At 40.0% G+C, this 15,447-nt stretch overlaps 1 protein-coding gene across 1 annotated transcript; it reads left to right on the top strand.

Moving 5' to 3' along the window:
- The first annotated feature begins 336 nt into the window (after positions 1-336).
- LOC108179119 (NACHT and WD repeat domain-containing protein 2-like) lies at positions 337-14,630 on the top strand. Its single transcript, XM_017352051.4, has 7 exons — positions 337-487; positions 2,531-2,619; positions 3,022-3,129; positions 5,297-5,500; positions 5,872-6,007; positions 8,629-9,152; positions 9,258-14,630. The coding sequence occupies exons 1-7, from the start codon at positions 448-450 to the stop codon at positions 12,951-12,953; spliced, it is 4,797 nt and encodes a 1,598-aa protein (XP_017207540.3). The 5' UTR covers positions 337-447; the 3' UTR covers positions 12,954-14,630.
- Positions 14,631-15,447: the final 817 nt, after the last annotated feature.

Here is a 15,447-nt window from a genome sequence, read left to right as displayed (position 1 = left end):
CAGGTATTACAAAAAGGAGGTGAAATATGAGGACATTGGTGACGTCCTCATTTCTCAAAATGCTTATAAATCCCACAGGATGAGTTTAATTTAACTGCACACAGTCTCCTGTGATGGTTGGGTTTAGGGGTGGGGTGAGGGCAATACAATATACAGTTTGGACAGTATAAAATGAATGGAAACCTATGTAATGTCCCCACTTTTCACAAAAACAAACATGTGTTTCATCAAATCATGTGAAAGTGGGTGTTTCTCCATGTCAATAACAGACGAGAGTTTCCTGCTGGAAATGAGATACGAGGCAAAGCTTGCATTCTCTTTGTCTCCATCCACAGGATAAGGAGTGTGTGGATTTCTCACATAGTTCTAGAACAAAATGTTTGCAGCAAGTTCATTTCACACAGATGCATGGTATGAGTAGGAAACGTCCACATTACAGGACACCAGATGGCTTGTGTTCAAGTTTATTTGTGCTCCAACCCTGAAGGTACGTTTCACAACTCAATCCGTTTCCTTTGGCTGATTTATATATTTAAATTCTGCAACCCATTCTGAAAGTTCTGAAAAGTATGTTGCCTATTTAACAAACTAACATTGTCAATAATGAATTATAACAAAGCATTCTGCATGACTTGTGTTAATGGTTTCATTTGTAAAAAGTGTAGCTTATAGGTAGGGCGGCACGCTGGCTCAGTTAGCATTGTCGCCTCACAGCAAGAAGGTTGCTGGTTCTAGTCCTGGCTGGATCAGTTGGCATTTCTGTGTGGAGTTTGCATGTTCTCCCCGTGTTGTTGTGGGTTTCCTCCGGGTGCTCCAGTTTCCCCCACAGTCCAAACACATGCGATATAGGGGAATTGAATAAACTAAATTGGTCGTAGGTGATGCGGTGGCACAGTGCGTAGCACATTCGCCTCACAAAAACAAGGTCACTGGTTCGAGCCTCAGCTGGGTCAGTTGGCATTTCTGTGTGGAGTTTGCATGTTCTCCCCGTGTTGGTGTGGGTTTCCTCCAGGTGCTCCGGTTTCCCACAAAGTCCAAAGACGTGGAATAGGTGAATTGGGTAGGCTAAAATTGTCTGTAGTTTATGTGTGTCAATGAGTGTGTGTGGATGTTTCCAAGTGATGGGTTGCAGCTGGAGGGGCCTCCGCTGTGTAAAACATATGCTGAATAAATTGGCGGTTCATTCCGCTGTGGCGACCCCTGATTAATAAAGGGACTAAGCCAAAAAGAAAATCAATGAATGAAATTGGCCGTAGTGTATGAGTGTGAATGGGTGTTTCCCAGTACTGGGTTGCAGCAGGTTCATTCTGCTGTGGTGACCCCAGATTAATAAAGGGACTCAGCCGAAGGCAAATGAATAAATGAATGTACTTAGAGGTAAAAAAAAATAAAAAAAAAATTGTTTGATTTTGGTGCCTGCATCAAATTAAATACACAAAAGTGTCAGTCACACTTTACAATAAGGTTCATTAGTTAATGCGTTTACTGACATGAACTAATCATGAACAACACTTGTACAGCATTTATTAATCATAATTGAACATTTACTAATGCATTATTAACATTCAAGTCCATGCTTGTTAACATTAGTTAATGCACCATGAGTTAACATGAACTAACAATGAACTACTGTATTTTCATTAACTAACATTTACTAACATGAACAAATACAGTAGTAAATGTATTGTTCATTGTTTGTTCACGTTAATAAATGCATTAATTAACATCAACTAATGACCCTTATTGTAAAGTGTGACCAAAGTGTCTTTATTAACATTAAAAGCATGCATAAATGTCTATTTTTATATAACTTTTATGATACTAAATTTCAAAATGTTTCAGTCATTTTTTTTAATTAATTTTACATTTAAAAACTATTTAGCAGATTATTCTGGACTGTAATGATCAATTAACTGTGAGTCATTATGTAAAGTTTTTGCTTTCAAAAAGGTAAAAACCAAGTAGTCTGAACAGCAGTGAAGAATAAAGATTTAAAATGACTGAGTATTTGGGAAAATACTTTAATCTAACGTCAAATAATCCATGTTTGAAAGTCTGATGAGATTTCTTTACTGTTAAATTAAATGATATTTTAGTTTCCGTCTTCTGCAAATCAAAGTAAAACCCTGATAATTATTAATTAATTCATTTTTCCTTCGGCTTAGTCCCTTTATTTATCAGGGGTCGCCACAGTGGAATGAACCGCCAACTATTCCAGCATATGTTTTATGCAGCGGATGCCCTTTCCAGCTGCAACCCAGTACTGGGAAACACCCATACACTATGGTCAATTTAGTTTATTCAATTCCCCTATAGCACATGTGTTTGAACTGTGAGGGAAACCGGAGCACCCGGAGGAAACCCACACTAACATGGGGAGAACATGCAAACTCCACACAGAAACACCAACTGGCTCGGCGGGGGCTCAAACCAGCAACCTTCTTGCTGTGACACGGCAGTGCTAACCACTGAGCCACCCACCCAGGGGTAAAACTGAAATCCCAAATTAAATATTGGCTCTGTTTTTCAGACTCTGTGGTCGAGAGGACGTTAATAAGGCAGAAAGTCTTTCCCAGACTGAGGGAATACTGCAGATCTACATACGGACTCGACTTCAGAGTGAGCAAACCCAATAAACAGTCTAATCCTGAAGTAGGACATTTACAGTTGTTTTGTCTCCCTCAGATGATGATGACAAATGATTTATGGCACAAGCAATTGTGTTTTAATCCATCATCATGAATAAATGATGTTGATTTCTTTCGCTGGAACATGGAGCGTTTAGCAAGCCGCTCTAAAGCTAAACATCGTGCATTTTTAATAGTGCAAATGACAAAAGACTGACTGGGATATGATTGTTAACACTGCTCTATAAACGCATGTTGATCGGCTGTGTCTGTGGTTGTTTTGGCTGATCCAGTAGTTGCGGTGGTTTTAGATGTATTGTCTGGAGTGGGAGGCAGAATGTCATTTGTAAATATATGAGATCAATAACAATATGTGGACCCATCCTGTTAACAGGTTATTGACCCGTATGAAGCCACAAAGCCCAAAAACTGGCCTACGCAGCAGGAGCGACTGCGTATACTGGAGGACTGCTGGAACAATTCTCTACACTCTTTCTTTGTGGTAAAAGACTTTTGGCTTTGTATGGATGGAATTGTGTGTGTAAATGTATAGAAACAGCTCTAAAGATTGTTAAAATAGTTTATAAATAAATAAACTATTTGGCCCTATAATGCACCCAGCACAATAACGCCCCATTCACACAGGGCGTCAGCGTCAACGCTTTCCATTCACTTTGAATGGGTGACGTCAGGCGTTGCCGAACTGCATTGTGGATCCGGCGCTCGCTGCAGAAGTTGCGACCATAGATATATACATTAGATGTCGCCTGGCCTATTGTTGTCTATTGGACGGAATGCGTCAACAGCGCCGCCATCTTGGTACAGGGTACCGCTCCTTTGAAATGAATGCGGGACCAATGTACAGTGGAAGACTGTGGCCATCCAAAGCCAAAGATATCCACATATCCACATATATCTATGATCGGGAGTTTTCCTGGATGTTAGTGTGTAATTTTTTTTTCTAATTACGAAAATTATAATTTTACATCACTTTTCACATTGATGGATGGTCAGCAAAATAATCTTGTTTTTCATTTTGACATAAGATTATTTTGCTTACCCCATTGCCAGATTATTTAACTTGTTTTAAGGAAAACTCACTTAATTTTGGCATATTATATCTTATAACAAGACAGTACGTTTTGCTTGTCTAGAAAATTCTGCTTGATTTAAGAGTTTTAGATATTTGAACTAGAAACAAGACAAAAAATCTAAGTAAGAAAAGCATTTTTTGCAGTGTATTTTTCCGTCCTTAAAATAGCAAAAGTGGATTCGGACTCGCCCTTAATGCTTTTGCGCCCTGTGCTTTAGACCTCTATTTTAACGATCTAGGCAAAAAGTCTAAAGCGAAGGGCGCAAAAGCATTAAGGGCGCGTCCCAATCCACTTTTGCTTAAGGACAGAAAAACACGATCTGCACTCCGGCACATGGTCTAACAGGGTTGTGCTTATTCTCTTAATGAGATATGGTTGTGTTTTGATCCATTTATTTAGTTTAAACGCAAAGATTTGTTTCAAAACTATTTCTAAATTCAGTTCTAATTTCCAGCAAATGAATAAATGAACAATAATAACGAAGTGTGCTCAAATAACTGAGTTCTTTCCAAATACACGTCCTGTTCTTATGATCCATATGGTGATGCAGACTTCTCCAAAACCCGACAGGTAGACAAATCTAAGCTTTGTTTTTAATAACACAAATATAAAGATGCAGATAACAAATAATGCTGATAATAATAATAACATTATACAAAATCCAATTGTCATGAATAAACTGAAAAAAGCCGCCCGAGGTGAAGAAAGCATTCAGGCAGTGTTTTTTTATTTATGTAGAAATATAATAATTTTGTAATATTTTAATCCTTTAATTATTTTTCCTTTGTAAAGATATTTGTGTGTTGCCATACAACCTATGTGTCAGCGAGGCCTACAACTAACGCGCTTTGCGCTGGACTTTAGACCTGCTTTTAGTTAGTCAATGGCACGGTCTATTTTAGTTCCTCAATATAGCAACCCGTCAGCAATGCGCCCTAACACACCTCTTTTCTAGAGCAAAATGCCCATGACTCCACAAGGTGGCGCAAATGGATTTGCTATTTAAACAACATGTCAGAAAACAGGAAAATGAAGGTTGCATTCTGACAATAGCAACATGACAGGGCAAACACGTCTTGCACCTTATTGCTCCGGGTGTACGATAGGGCACTATATTATCTATGCCAGGATAACATTACAAAATATTTGACTAGATATTTTTCAGGACACTAGTATTCTGCTTAAAGTCACATTTGAAGGCTTAACTAGATAAACTAGGCAAGTTCGGGTAATTAGGCAAGTCATTGTATAATGATTGTTTGTTCTGTACACAATCAAAAAAATATATAGCTTAAAGGGGCTAATAATATTAATAAATTAAAATGTTTTTTATAAAATTATGAACTGCTTTTATTCCAGCTGAAATAAACCAAGTAAGACTTTCTCCAGAAGAAAAAATATTTTAGGAAATACAGTGAAAATGTTCTTACTCTGTTAAACATCATTTGGGAAAAGCAAATCACAGAAGGGCAAATAAATCTGACTTCAACTGCACCGTGTATAAATAGATTTTGTTATGATCTCATTATGTGGTGTTAGTAACAAATAAATTTTCTTTTTTGTTGCTCGTTTCAGGGGTTGGTAGGTGAACAATATGGAGATGCTTGTTTACCTGAGCAGGTCGAGGCCTCAGAGTTTCAGCTTATTCTCCAGGTATGCCAGCGCATGGGCTTTAAGACTGACGTTCTGGAGAAATGCTACCGGAGAGATGAAAATACCATTCCTCCCTCATTCTGTATGCTTGAGCCTTCAAGACGATGTAAACAAACCAGTGTCCAGGCAAGTAACGCATTCTTCTACATGGAAAGAGATTCATTGGATTTACTACATTTTATTACGATAAGTGGTTGCAAATGATTTATATGGGCTGAATTTAAACAAACAAATTAAGTTGAACATTACTTAATCAAGGCTCAGTGGTTAGCACTGTGGATTGTGGTCACTGTAGGCGGTTTATTCCGCTGTGGCAACCCCTGATTAATAAAGGGACTAAGCCGAAGGAAAATTAATGAGTGAATAAATCAAATTTGTTTGTTTAAATTCAGCCCATATAAATAGTTTGCAATCAATTACCTTAAAAAAAATTTTTCAGTGTAAAATGATGTCGCATATTTAACATTAAGCTAAAGTTCTTAATGTTTTGTCATTAGCAAGAGAATCCAACTGAGGAGAAAAACTGGTGCAAGGTTTTTCCAGAGGTGAGGAGGATCCTCCATGATGTTGTGAACCAGTGTATACAAGAGGGGACTTTGGCACTTGAGAAAGCACAAAAATATTTCCAATCATGTAAGTCAGGTCAAATCAAGTCATCTTTACCTTTATAAAATGTGTGAATGCTGCTCTACATGGATGCCCCGAAAAAAAAAGGATAAAAAATTATATGTTGGACATATCCAACACAGGCTCATTCTGAAAACGTACATTTCTCAAATTATGTAGCCAGAACTACGTATGGCTGCATTTTGTCTTTAAAACGAAAGCAACAGGGCGGTATGATGGCGTTTCGTTTCACGCTAACCAGCTGACCACTTACCTCCATGTGGATAGCTTTACTGCTGTTACCAGTTTGTCCTGTAGCTCGACGTGTACTGTGTGTCAGCAGACTTGAGACACAGAGTGGAGTTGACCACGACGATGAGTTTTAGGTCTGGCGAAGAACGGTTCTAAAAAGCAGGTAAAACTTAAACAGAATCGAAAAAAATAGAATAAACAAGAAAATAACAGGGTGAGAATGTGGTAAAATCTGAAAACGTGGTAAAAATCAGGTGAGGGCTTTTCATTTTCCTGGACTGTTTTTAAAAACTGTTGATTGCATTTAGGGAAGTAAGTTGGCATATAGCGGTACGTATTCACTGGTCAATCTGTGCTTTTGAAAACACTATTGGTTGGGTTTAGGGAAGGAGGAGGCTGGGTCAGTCAGTCAGTCAGTCAGTCAACAGCAGCCTGATTATGCAAGAACAGCAGGCACGAATGGCACTAGAGAAAGAAATTTGAGATCTCAAAATGTGTACACAGCAGCCTCTGAATTCGCAAAAACAAAAACTGCAAAAAAAAAAAAAACGTACCTCCTGGGATGTATTTGGCGCTCTCTAGAAATGTATATAGCGGTACGTATTCAGAATGAGCCTTGGTTGGACATATTTAGCATTTCAGGCAGGTAGTGAAATAGTTTTTGAATTTTAGTGTAGTTCTAGTTAAATTAAAATGAATGCAGTTCAGTTTAATACAAATGTCATTGTTGAAGGACGATGTGCTGAAAAATAGCCCCACCAAGTCTGTCTAATTTATGGGTGTCCAGAGCTGTTCCTGTACTGCAGAGTTTTCCTTCATTCCCAATTTAGCACACCTGAACCAGCTAATACCCTTAAATTGTGCCTATTTGAGGGAGCAGCCATTTGTAGTGGTGTCCAAAACAAAAGTAGATGTTCTGAATGACTCAATCCCATCGGCGCGCTGAATGAATTTCCATGTCTAACCTTAAGATCGCATCCACAGCAGATTCCCATTGTGTAAGTTTCTAAATAATTAATTGTTTCATTGTTAAATGAACATTTGTATACATCATAGAAATCTAAATGCTTTGTATCATTACTAATAGACAGCTCACTAAGTGTTAAATAGCAAGGTCTGACCATTAAGTTGTAATCTAATCCGTCTAAGGCAGGGGTGCCCAACCTCGGTCCTGGAGGGCCGGTGTCCTGCAAAGTTTAGTTCTAATGTTCTCAATCAAACATATCTGGACTAGCTAATCAAGCTCTTACTAGGATTTCTACAAACATCCTTGCAGGTGTGTTGAGACAAGTTGGAGCTAAAATCTGCAGGACACTGGCCCTACAAAACCGAGTTTGCTCACCTCTGGTTTAAGGGATAAATCAACCAGCAAACCACAAATAAAACTGCATTTTTTATCTGGTGCAACTCAAATTATTTTTATTCACTCCTCTAAGTGGACTTTATTAGTGCAATAATGTAAAGAAATGTGAATGAACAATTTTGGACTACCCAAGCTCATTCTGAAAACGTAGTCCCATGGACGTTTCTGGAGACAGCGCAATACGTCCCGGAGCATACGTACAGCCGATTTTATTTTTTTCAAGCGAACGCTGCGGGGCGGTGTGACGCTGTTCCCTTTCGCGCTTGCCTTACCTCCTTGCGGAGGGCTTCCCCGCTGCAACCCGTTTGTCCACTCAGCTCACCGTGTACATCAGCAGGCTCGAGATGCAGAGAGGAGTCGACCAAGACGATCGGTTTTGAGTCCGGAGAAGAGCGGTTCCAGCAATCAGGTAAGACAAAAACAGAATCCCAAAAATTAAGTGAACGAGTTTCGTAACTGGGTGAGGACGCAGCGAAATCCGAAAACGCGGTAGAAAAAAAATCGGGGCTTTTATTTTTTTTTACGGCTTTTTGTAAACTGTTGCTCGGGCCGATTGGCCGGTCGCGCTGTCAATCATCCGGTCAGTCGGACAGCGGCCTCTGTTGGGTTCACGTGAGAACAGCGGCCTCTCGCGTATTCGCGAAAACAAAAACTGCAGCCGTACGTACCCGCCGGGACGTATTCCGCGGTCTCCAGAAACGTTCGCAGGACCACGTTTCCACAATGAGCCCGGGTTGATTTTGGATAACGCAAAGGTCTTGTGCACCATACTTGGACCTCAAAGCATTCCAGTCAATTGTGTGTCACAGTCAGTAAAGCAACATTACTTCTGAGTAGGAAAAATGCCAATTGTGAGTTGTCTGAAGCATTACTAGTCATACTGGTAACTTCCAGAAAGATGTGTTGGACATTGGAGCTAAATTGTACAGGTCAGTGGTCCTCCAGGACTGCATTTGGACAAATCTGTACTAGAAAGAGTCTAATAGCTACATATTCCAAATCAAAATGGTCTAATTGTTTCTTTTCTTTCCAGCTCTTGAAAACGACCTCCGTTATGCATATGAAGGCCGTTCCAGTGAAGATGTAGCAAGATGTATCTGCTATGTTCATAAAATAACTGTCCCAATGAAGGAAAACACAATCCCCCCAGAGAAAGAAGACCAGTTGCACAGACTATCCCAGCTTCGAGATCAATTTCTGCCTAGCTTGGTTGCGTCACACAAGGCCGTGGTGTACTGCACCACCACAAAATGCAATCGTCTGCAATGTTACACACCTGAGATGAGGCTGGACTTTGGTGTTGGTCTGTGTGAGCAGCTAAATGTGGATCTCAAGAGACTTATTGATCATACTATGTTAAACAAAAGGACTGTTGCAGTTGATAACTTTGGCGAGAAAGATCTGTGCCGGATCTTTTCTTCTCTTTACAGAATTGAACGGAAGGAAGTTGAACATGTCAAATCCTACCTAGAAGGAAAAAATACATTATTTCCCTTCATACTCAATGGTGGACCATACTCAGGCAAAACTGTGCTTCTGGCTCATTGTGCAAGTCAGGTACCTATTGAAAATATCTTTCTGTTTGCAATAATAGCAATGTTTGGAATTGTATATATTCGGTAATATACTCTGTGACATTCAATATGACTTTTGTGTTATTAGGTATCAGTATGGTTGAAGAATCTGGATCCCGAGATACTTGTCTTCTTCATAGATGTCAACAGCTCCCTTAGACAGCTTCTCAAATACATATGTGAAAGAGCCGACTCAAGTAATACCAACATCAACAGCATCTTTCAGCTAAAAGAGAACTTTAAAAGACTCCTGACTGTGAGATCGACATCCAAGAATCCTCTGGTGATAATCATAGATGGTCTTGACCAGCTGCCAAAGACTGATGGACAACCTGACCTGACATGCCTTCCTAAAGCATTAGCTCCAAATGTAAAGCTTCTTATTTCTGTATCTGCAAACAGGCATGCCCTTCTTGCTGCCCTGAAGCAGTATTACCCAGATTCAGCCCTGTTCTGTGAGTTGCAACAAGTGGATACTAAAAGCTGTAACCAGCTTCTAACAACACTTCTTCAGGGGTCTAACAGAAAAATCACCTCGGGACAACAAGTATATGTAAATGAGGCTTTAAAGAAATGCACTGTCCCGTTATATGTGGAACTTCTTTACAGGCAGGCAGTCTGTTGGCACTCAGAGTTTGAGATTACTGAGGAAACACTTGATCTAGAGGTCCACAATAGCATTGTTCTGATATTTGATCATATGGAGAGGAAACATGGGAAATCTTTAGTCTCAAAAGCATTAAGCTATCTTACCTTGGCCAGGTATGGCATGACAACAGCTGAGTTGACGGATGTTCTATCTTGTGATGATGAAGTTGTCGAATCTTTCCTTCCTCAAGGTGAAGGTGTACCGGCTACATTGAGAGTCCCTGAAGTTTCTGTGGAAACCCTTCTTTCTGACCTGAAGGGATTTCTAGTGCAGAGGAACATTTTAGGCACCCAAACTCTTTCTTGGGTAAACAGACACTTCCCTTTGGTTGTATGCAAGCAGTACCTGTGCTCAGAGGAAACTTGTCTAAAGATACACCATGTGCTTTCGGACTACTTCAGCGGCTCTTGGGCAAATGGCACAAAAAAACATTTTATAATAAACAAAGATACGCAAATCCAAAGCTCCTCAGATGTCCCACGGAACATTTACATTGATAGGCAAGTACCCAGTCAACCTTGCATCTTTTCCCAACCTTTCTACATCTCTACCGCCATGCGTACACCAACACGTCCCAATCTGAGGAAACTACACACACTCTCTTTTCATTTGCTGAAAAGTGGGAGGATTGAGGAACTGGGCAGCCAAATGATTTCCCAAGAATACCTCCAGGTAATGTTGCATGCAATGCTAGCTGATGAACTGTTTTTGTGGCTTGAGAAGACATCTCAGTTGATTTTTCCCAGGGAACTTCAGCTCCTCCACGCCATCTTGAAATCTTCAGCTTGTCTGCTGAGGAACAACCCTGCTGATCTTCCAATAGTCCTGCAAGCCAAACTCCTTCCTTTTCTGAGTGTCTTTCCTAGTTTGGAGGAATGTGTGAATCCTGCAAGAGCAGAAGGTTTGAGCTTAAAATGTGGAATGAGTACTGTGTTGCCTTCAGTTCCTTCAGTACCTTATTCCCAAAGTACACCGCAGGATTCAATGGCTTCGCAAATCATACTGTCAGCTGGATCTCTCTGTGGTGCTGTGGTAGTTGTACTGGACAATGGGGCTGCTTGGGTTTGCCATGGAGCTACATGTGAAGGCTTTAAAGTAACCCAGTCCAGTAATCTAAAGTTTACAAGTGTCTGTAGCTCTGGGAACACATTCCTTTTGAGCACTTGTTGTGGTAAACTTGTCTTGTGGGATGCAGTTGTTAAAACACAGCCTCTAGAAATTAAAATCCAACACACAGAAAACCACAAAAACAAAATTCTTGAGGGTGTCTTGGTGTTGGGGGACAATTTATTTGTGTGGTGGAGAGAACAAAACATTGTTAATGTATTTGTTGATAAAGAGGAGCTTACCCAACTGTGCTGCACTTATGAAATAACCTGTGTGTTATGTTCTGGGGAAGGCAATATCATTTACTGTGGACAAAATGAAGGTTCTGTGACTATATTCGACTGGCCCAATGGACAGCTTTTAGCCACTTTGACTTGTCCGAAAGGTATGCCACTAATTGAGATTATTCTCACCGAAGGCGATGAGGTAATATCATGTGTAGATCAAGCAGGAAATGTTTTTGCTTGGGATCTTGAAATGATAACAGAACCAGTTCTGATTTGTGAAAACCATTGTGGAATCCAGGGAAAGGTTCTGAACACAGACTACAAGGGAGACAGCATACTTCTCATATGCAAAAAGCAACAAATTCAGCTCATTGACATCAGTCAAACTGATGTACTTGATCAGTTCAATCCCCCGAGGGGCAAAACATTTAAGCAAGCCATAATTGATCAAAACTCACACTTCATCCTTGCTTTGCTGTGCAATTGCTCATTTCTGTTGGTCTGGAATTGTGCCTCTGGACAGTGTGTGTTAAGTCTGGACACTGGGAACTGTCAAGATATTAATCTTCTGAAATGTGGCACCACTTACTTGGCAGCAATAGCAAGTGTAGGTGTTCTTATTTGGGACATGGATCTCATTAGAACTTCTGCTTTGGCACCAAAATCTGGAAAGAGAGTGAAGATCATCATAACTGTTGGATCTCAAGGAGGAACCTGTTATTCGGCAGATGGCTCCAAACTTGTGTGGAAGTGGGCAGTTTCAAGTGGCAAAGTAGAAGGCCGGTTTCTTCACCGAGGTTCTGTGGAGTCTATGTGCATCTCTGGAGATGGAAACTACCTTGTAAGTATTGCAGATGGTGATGTATATGTCTGGGAGACCTGCAATGGAGAAAATACTTACAGAATCTCTGGTAGTCAAGCATATAAGGTTCTAATAACACCCAAGGGAAACTTTGGGGTTGCTTTGTCAGAGAATAGTTCATCAAGGGTGTGGAAACTACAAAGTGGACACAGTATTTGCAGCATTCATCTTCATCTCAGAAATGCCAACATTTCACCTGAAGGCACCTTTCTTTTGGGCGTTAACAGTGGGAATCTCTTGGCTGCTAGCCTGTGGTCTGGCAATGTAAACAAATGCTTCTCGTGCTCTGACCAGTCAGATGTGGTTGCTTTCCATTCTCTGCTGAATCATCCGGATTTTGTGATTGTAGCTTTATCTTCAGGGGCTTTGTACTCCTGGAAGTTAACTGAGGATACGACTTGTCATCAAATCCAGCTGCCGGATTCCTTGTTTTGCCAACCAGAAATATTTGGTCTCTCATCTAATGGGGGGTATGCCGTCCTATCCATATCTGAATGCACAATAAACATCCTAAACTTCTCCAACAGCAAACTGTGCTCTTTAAGAACCGAAGGACCTGTTCTGCAAACCACTGTCGGTGTTTCTGGTCAATATATGGTCTATGCATGTTACTCTTCTCTAGTGTGCCGTAATTTATCCTGTGATCTCCATGAGAAACCAATGTTAGTAGCCATACGTTTGACTGATGGGGGAACTATTGGAAGGTTTTATTTGTGCAAGATGCCCTCTGTCTTAACCCTGTCCAAGGATTTGATTGTGTATGTGGGGTTTGAGGATGGTTCTGTTGGGGTTTATGCTGTACATGACACCAAGGTGGGTACAAGCAGCTGGAAGGCAGAAAACCTAACACTTTTGAATCCATTAGACGAGCAATTGATTTGGTCACCTCTATTAAAACCAAACCTTACATGGACAGAATTGCCTTTAGAATTTATTTGAATGGCTCCAGTGTAGACGGTTCTGGTTTTTGACATGGAAGCACTGAAATGATTATTATAACAAAATAAAAAATGCTTATTTGTTTTTGCACATAAATTAAGTTTATTTCAAAACTAATTTCCAGAGGATCGCATGCTTATGATTGACCACTGCTGGTCCAGTATTAGCTAACACGATGCACCAATCAGACGAATCCAAACACACATAAGACACAAGATTTTTCTACCTTAGTCATTTTCGTGTCGAAGAGTCCCCCCATCCACCACTACTCCTCCCCCTCTTTCCTAGATTAATCCAGGACAGGGTGGCACTGTGGCTCATTGGTTATCACTGTCGTCTCGCAGCATGGAGGTCGCTGGTTTGAGTTCTGGTCATTTCTGGGGTTTGCATGTTCTCCCCATGCTCGCGTGGGTTTCCCCCTACTCTAGTTTCATACCACAGCCCAAAGATATGCAGTTTAAGTGAATTGAGTAAACCAAATTGGCACAGTACATAAGTGTTTTAGTACTTGGATATTCACCGCATAGCCATATGCTGGTAAAGCTGGCGGTTCATTCCGCCATGGCAACTCCTATTTATGAAGGAATAGGCCGAACTAACCAATTCGGGGGGGCTCTTGAGACCTACCTGAGCTCACACTCCCTGATGAAACGGGAGGGAGCCCCATGCTCAAGGATTTTCAGCAGCCAAACATGCTTCATCATCAATCATCAGCTAACTCATTCATTGTTCTTCGGCTTAGTCCTTTTATTAATCAGGGGTTGCCACAGCGCAATGAACCACCATCTTATCCAGCATATGTTTTACACAACATACACCTTTCTATGCTGCAACCCAGTACTGAGAATCACCTATACACACTCATTCACACTCATACACTACGGCCAATTTAGCTTATTCAATTCCCCTTTAGCGCATGTGGTTGAACTGTGGGAGAACATGGAGCACCAGGAGGAAACCCACATCAACACAGGGAGAACATGCAAACTCCACACAGAAATGCCAACTGACCCAGACGGGGCTTAAACCTTGCTGTGAGGCGATCGTGCTGCCCACTACGCCACCATGCCGCCCCTAAGTTTGAACTTTTGAAAACAAATAAAAATGTATTATGTTTTTAGACATGTTTATAGTCGATTTTAGACCATGCAGTACCAAAGTTTTAACTTCACAAAAATAAATGAATAAATAAATAAATATTTGGTATAATATGCCTGGTGTGAATTATATAATATTATGTAAATCCAGAGAAACTAAGAATTGTCAAGTGCTCTCTCGTTTACATGGTTGTAAAAGGCTTTTGTTGTTGATGTTGTTGTTTTATTGTAATATTTTTTGCAAGTTTTGAGTATTTTAACATTTGTGATATTATGATTATCATTTTAAATATGTGATAAACATGTTGTTGTTTTTGTCTCATGAGTATCAGGGTGCAAATGTAAAATTCACTGTATTATATTTTCTTTTTACATTTTCTGTTTATATCATTTTCTTTGTTTTTGCATGTGTTGTTGCCTGTAGCCTGTAGCCTTACTACATTGTTTCTCTTTATGGTGTATAGACTGAATTTATTTTATTTTTTAATAGTTTTTTTTTTTTTTGATAGTTTGTTTTATATATGAATAACTTGTATAAATAACTTTTTTAAACTACACATCTGCTTAATGGCAACTATGGAAAATAAAAAAATAAAAGTCCTAAAGAGAAAAGTAGGCTACTTTGTTGATTTATTGTTATTATTATTATCATTATTATTATTATTATTATTATTGTTGTTGTTGTTGTTGTTGTTGTTGTTGTTGTTGGGCTGTGTGGTGGCACAGTGGGTAGTGCTGGCTCGAGCCTCGGCTGGCTCAGTTGGCATTTCTGTGTGGAGTTTGCATGTTCTCCCCATATTGGCGTGGGTTTCCAGCGGGTGCGCTGATTTCCCCAACAAGTCCAAAGACATACACTATAGGTGAATTGGGTAGGCTAAATTGTCCGTAGTATATGTGTGTATGGTTGTTTTCTAGTGATGGGTTGCAGCTGGAAGGGCATCTGCTGCGTTATACAGATGCTGGAAAGATTGGTGGTTCATTCCGCTGTGGCGACCCCTGATAAAAGAAAATAAATATATGAATTGTTATTATTATTATCATTTAATGCGATTCTGATTGTGAGGAGTTACAAGGCTGAAATTACCCATCTACGTCACATGACCTCACACAGGTTCAACCGCGCATACATGTAAGTGTGAGCATTATGTAAGTAATAAATATAAAATGTAATAAATATAATAACTTATAAAAGTAATAACTTATCTCTAATACAAAAACAAAAGTTGTACCGCATCAAATTTCATTCCCTCGCTGTAAATGCTAGCGCTTCCTGGTTTTTTCTGCAGCCTCGCTTCCGCGCGCAACCTGTATGTTTACAGATCCGTATTTCGCCTATTCTTATCATAACTTTTGAAACACAAACCTTTACATCCTATAAAGAACATATCTGAAAGAAT

The sequence above is a fragment of the Danio rerio genome, chromosome 18, assembly GCF_049306965.1.
Source record: "Danio rerio strain Tuebingen ecotype United States chromosome 18, GRCz12tu, whole genome shotgun sequence".
In the NCBI taxonomy this organism is placed as follows: Eukaryota; Metazoa; Chordata; class Actinopteri; order Cypriniformes; family Danionidae; genus Danio; species Danio rerio.
This window is presented reverse-complemented; position numbering and strand designations above follow the sequence as displayed.

What these genes read in the sequence shown, in the direction of transcription:
- LOC108179119 (XM_017352051.4), top strand. Translation starts at nt 448, where the DNA reads ATGGCTTGTGTTCAAGTTTATTTGTGCTCCAACCCTGAAG. An exon ending in CATACGGACTCGACTTCAGA is followed by an intron (nt 2,620 to 3,021) that starts GTGAGCAAACCC and finishes TCCTGTTAACAG; the next exon opens with GTTATTGACCCGTATGAAGC. An exon ending in TGGCTCATTGTGCAAGTCAG is followed by an intron (nt 9,153 to 9,257) that starts GTACCTATTGAA and finishes TTGTGTTATTAG; the next exon opens with GTATCAGTATGGTTGAAGAA.